Source organism: Wasmannia auropunctata, unplaced genomic scaffold (assembly GCF_000956235.1).
Source record: "Wasmannia auropunctata unplaced genomic scaffold, wasmannia.A_1.0 LD336063.1, whole genome shotgun sequence".
In the NCBI taxonomy this organism is placed as follows: Eukaryota; Metazoa; Arthropoda; class Insecta; order Hymenoptera; family Formicidae; genus Wasmannia; species Wasmannia auropunctata.
Window position 1 is genome coordinate 552,826 of NW_012026827.1, and position 5,013 is coordinate 557,838.

A 5,013-nucleotide genomic window follows, 5' to 3' on the forward strand; every position below is an offset into this window, starting at 1 on the left:
CCGCGCTTGAGTATACTGCAAAGTCTGTAAAATAACAGTAGGGACATTAACTGCTGTCGGTCCGTGACTGTCGGTAGGATATATTGCTGTACTGCGGGGGCGCATGGACTGTCACTGCCGCTGTGCATACTCCATAACCTGAAAATAATATTATAGGCATTAATTGTTACCGTTTATGACAAGCTAAATTGTGGGATGACTCGCTAGCACGAGCTGAAAAGAATTGGCGATAGATTCTTACCTGTAACCAACTGCAGGGATAAAATATCATATTGCGGAAATACGTATATTGATGTTGCACTGGAATGCACCACAGGATCTGAAAACAATACGTGAGATATTATCCGTCCTTAATTGTAGTGAAGGAAAGAGTTAGGATTTGAGAGCGTCTCAATGTAGCTAAAGATAGGTTATTGTCACCTGTATATTGACTGCAGTGGCACAGTGATGCATTGTGGGAAGGCATGTGTCGTCCTAGCATCGGTGCGCATTGTGTGACCTGAAAAAATAACGTTAGATGCATTAACTATTGGTTGATGTGACAAACAGAACCGAGGGGTGATTCGTCAACGCGATTTATAATATTTAAATAGAGGTAGGTAAGGGTACCTCAACCAGCAACAGAGACATAATATTAACTGCAAGAATGTTCGTGCCATCGCTTTGCTTCGCTGCGCCGGTGCACACTGCATGATCTGAAATAACACCAGAGGTATTGCTTATTATTGTGATAAATAGGAATAGTACGATTGGAAATGTTTCAAGAAAGTAGATATTAGAGTATTATTACCTGTCAACCAATTCCGGAGTACAGCGTTGCATTGCGGAGTGGTATGCGCTGTCGCTACATTGATGCGCACTGCATGTATGAGCTGAAATAGCATTAGAGACATTAGTTGCATTTAAATGGTAGCAAATAAATACAAGGGGAGATTAGATGGCACATCATAATGACCGAGGGCGTGGAATTAGATAAAATGTGCCATCGTTTACCGAGGAAAGTTGTCTAAACTTGATGTCGCTATTGGACTTGCTTGAGTATATATTGTTGTACCACGATGATATACATGATGCAGATGTGCCTGTGAGAATCACAAAACAATAGCTGACGGCAATCATATAGGATGTCACATATTATATATGCATATATAGTTAATGATAGGAAAATGTAATCAGTACTATTAAAGCTTTGACATGAAAGTAGCAAGAATAGTCAGAAGAAAGAGTGATAACCGCGTTAATTAGGCACCGTAGAAAACCGATACACACTGAGATTGGTCTGCCCGCGAGCGTGAACACCTTTGACAGGTGAGGTTAGGGCGCCCTTGGTGCCGGGACTGTACATAAGGAAACTCACTGCTGATATATTGCGGTAGGAAGATATATACATTGGCGAGTAACACGCACATTTAAAGCCCGTAAAAGAGGCTGGGGTGCGAGTTCTTAGATACCTTGTCTTTTTTCTCCTCTCCGTCCTTGTGGTCGTCCTAGTACGAGAGCATCGTCGAGAGACAGCCGAGATCTGCGGGGGGCGAGTACAGGTAGGCTCCCGACTCGCCTGGCCGTGGCAACGCGGGAGTAGCCGACGCCGGATAAGGTACGGGCACTGCGTGCAGTACATAACCAAACACAGAATTATTATTGTGATGCACTGGTACAGAGTGACGGGCGTGGAATATCTAACAACTAGATTAGATTTGTATTGACGAAACCGTCGACTGGATTACGGACATGAATGATGCGTATACGAGAAGTCGGGTCGCATGCATAAAGTCAAGTTTTCATGAAGCCATCAAGTCGGAAACAACATAGAGTGGTAGTTTACTTGCAACGAGTCTGAATATAGGATTATAAAAAGAATTGCGGTTAATGACTGGGCGAGTCTCTATGAAGGGACGGGATTCGGGCTCAGAAAGTTTGTTATATGGCTTTTAATGTGTATGCTTCCATGCCCGGTGCTTGGTACGACTGCGGGGCGAGCCGCATGCGCGATATATGCGGGCGGTGAATTTAAAGCCGGACTTGCATGTGACTAGTCATAGACAGTTTATAAAGGACACCCGGAGTTGTACAGTATTTCTAATTCTATTGATATGAAATATAATACTGATATAAAATATAATATAAGATTTGTTTGCGTTCTAATTGCGTTCTAGTTTTGCGTTGTGTAGCGTTGGTAGCATCATTATTATTAGTGACGAGTTTTTTATTTTGATTTTGAGTTATCTTTTGCGCATTGAGCTGTTATAATCGTTATTACTAGTTAGTTAGTTATAAGTCTTTATTCTCGACAGAATTAATGTAGATTCATCATTATTATTAGTAGTCTGTTGCGTTAATTGGTTAAGTTTAGTTAGATTTATTTACCTGTTGAAATAAGTTGAATTGAGTTGTTGCGAAGGTGTCCTTGGGTTGGCACATCGTGCACTGTTGAGTTGAGTTGAGATTCGCTCCTCCTCCGGTACAGGGTGCTAACTGGTGCGGAATAAAGGATTATTATATATAATTTCTGAAGATACCCGGGACAAGAGCTTGCCCTTTGAGTGACGCCGGCGCTGGCCCCTAGTGATACGCCTGATTGGCGTACAACGCTGTTATCTGGGTGTTTTTTGCGCCGACGTATGGTAGTGTGAATCCAAGATCTTTCAGGCATGCTCGCGATCCCCGTTATCCGAGCATGAGTGGAAAAAGGGGCAAGAGGAATAGGTCTCTTGGAAAAAACCTGAAATCAAGACAAAACATGGCAAGTCAAGAAAAGGAAAGATCACCTTTGGGGCTTCGGAACCCTGAAGAACGGCGCGAGGGGGATTCTTGTCCCTGTCCCCCCGCGTCGACATCTGACAAGGGGAGAGGGGCGGGGGGACCACGACCCCCTCGCTCAAATCTGCTATCGTGGAAAAAGTCAATCTCAAGGTGACCAGACACCCGGAAGGTACGGTATCGGTGGTACCGACTCCTGATGTGAGCATGGATAATGCGGAAGAGGACATCACCTTTGAGAAGCCTAAGGCAAGCGGGAAAGCTGGGAAGAAGTCCGAAGCCACCAGTCGGCCGGACTCGCCCGAGCTTGAATATGTCTCGACGTCGGAGGCTGGGTCCTTCTCGAGGCCCAGCACCCCACGCAATAATGATGTTGAACTGGTGTCGTATACGCCGGGACCGAGGACGAGAAGAAATTCGGAATCGTCCCGTGCCTCAACCAGTAAAAAGAGAAAGATTAGATCCTCCCCGGAAGAAGAGGAGGATGATGATAGGCGCCGCACAGGCAAATTTACTGATGATCAGAGGAGAGAGGTGGAGGACCTTGTTAGCCATATAGAGGAGCTTTCTTCCACGGACATGGCGGCTCTCGTCAATGAATGGCTGGGAGAGGTGGAAGAACTCAGACGGAAATCCCAGAATATCAAGGGATCCTTCACACGGAAGATGAAGGTGAAGGTGGAGGCATCGACCGAAGCGACGAGGATCCTAGCCATGAGAGCCTCCATGGACGGAGATGTGGGGTTCCTGCGGACAAAGGTACTTGAGATGCAGAGCGAAATAAAAACGCTTAAAGAGGATAATCAACAACTTAGACAGCAATTGGAAGATCTGCGCAGTGGAGCTCCCCTGTTTGCAAATAATATGGAGGTGGATGTCCCTGGGATGATCAAGTCACCCGACCCGCCGACGGAGTTTTATAGTCCGATAGCTGAAATGTCTCAGACAATGGAGGAAAGACCTGGGAGGGACGTTCGGAGAACCCCGATGAGGCCGAGAGGATCTCCTGTCGCCTCTGGCTCTAAGGGTCCCCTTATTGGAGAGGACTTTACAACGAAGCTTACTGCGGCTATTGGTCAAGCTGTAGCTGCCGCTATGAGGGAATACCTACCTGGGAAGGAGAAGAAGGGACCCCAATTGGAAGCTGGCTTGCGCCGAATCCCTGAAAGAACCAGATTGCTGGACAGACTCCCATCGTCCTCGGCTGCGCCCGAGTCACAGACAGATGAGGATAAAGTAGCGTACCAACCGGCTGCAAGAAACAGGTCGAGGAAGAAAAAATCCCGGGTGACGAAGGATGCGGCACCCCGCATTCTGGAGAACAAATTTAGGGAACGGTTAGAAGAGGGAAATGCCGCCGAGGGAGATCCGCCTCCGACGGCCCCGGTCCGGGAGGTGAACAAGCCGGATGCTGTCGCAGTACGGAGGGGGAACATAGAGACTGTCCGGAGAAGAGTCCCTAGATCCGCGGCGGTGACTCTATCCTTCCCTGAAGGAATGAGATTTGCGGAGGTTGTAAAGAGGGCTCGAGAGAATGTTAAGTTGGAGGACCTTGGGATACAACATACAAGGTTGAGAACAACGATGTCCGGAGCGGTACTAGTGGAGATCCCCGGCAAGGATATGTCCCCCAAGGCTGATACGTTGGCAGCAAGACTGAGGGAAACCTTTAGGGATTCGGGGGTACGGGTAGCCAGGCCAACATTAAGAGGAGAGATTCGCCTGGCAGGACTGGATGCTTCGATTGCCCCGAACGAGATTAAACAAGCAATGGCTGAAAAAGGCGGCTGTAGTATAGAGGATATCCGACTTGGACAAACCCGAGTCACTAGAAATGGTTTCCGCACGGTGTGGGCGCAATGCCCACTCAATGCCGCGATTGGTTTGGCACAGGAAGGAAGTCTGAGAGTGGGCTGGTCCACCTCGACAGTCGATCTGCTTAAAAAACGCCCGGTCCAGTGCTTTAAGTGCTTTGCCACCGGACACGTAAGAGAAAGATGCCCGAGCACGGTTGATCGATCTCTGAACTGCTTCAACTGCGGGGCAGAGGGGCACAATGCCAGGAATTGTGGCAGGCCACCGGACTGTCCAATTTGCAGGGAACAGGGACGGAAACACGACCATAGGGCCGGCTCAGATGCGTGCCCCCCGTGTCCGCCGAGAGGAGGCTTAAGTCAAAGCCCACCATCACCGCTACCACAGAGAATACCGGCAAATCGGAGTATGGAGGCCGGGCCTAGTTATCTAAAATAG

The 5,013-nt window shown here is 47.9% G+C and overlaps 2 protein-coding genes across 2 annotated transcripts; one reads left to right on the forward strand and one right to left on the reverse strand.

Moving 5' to 3' along the window:
- Positions 1-46: 46 nt before the first annotated feature.
- LOC105450358 lies at positions 47-2,969 on the reverse strand. The gene is made up of 8 exons (XM_011690151.1): positions 2,769-2,969; positions 2,537-2,722; positions 2,368-2,475; positions 791-872; positions 610-695; positions 421-499; positions 242-319; positions 47-138 (listed from the first exon to the last, which is right to left on the reverse strand). Exons 1-8 carry the CDS (start codon positions 2,967-2,969, stop codon positions 47-49), a joined length of 912 nt encoding a protein of 303 aa, XP_011688453.1.
- On the forward strand, positions 2,968-5,013 carry LOC105450359. Its single transcript, XM_011690152.1, has one exon. The coding sequence runs from the start codon at positions 2,968-2,970 to the stop codon at positions 5,011-5,013; it is 2,046 nt and encodes a 681-aa protein (XP_011688454.1).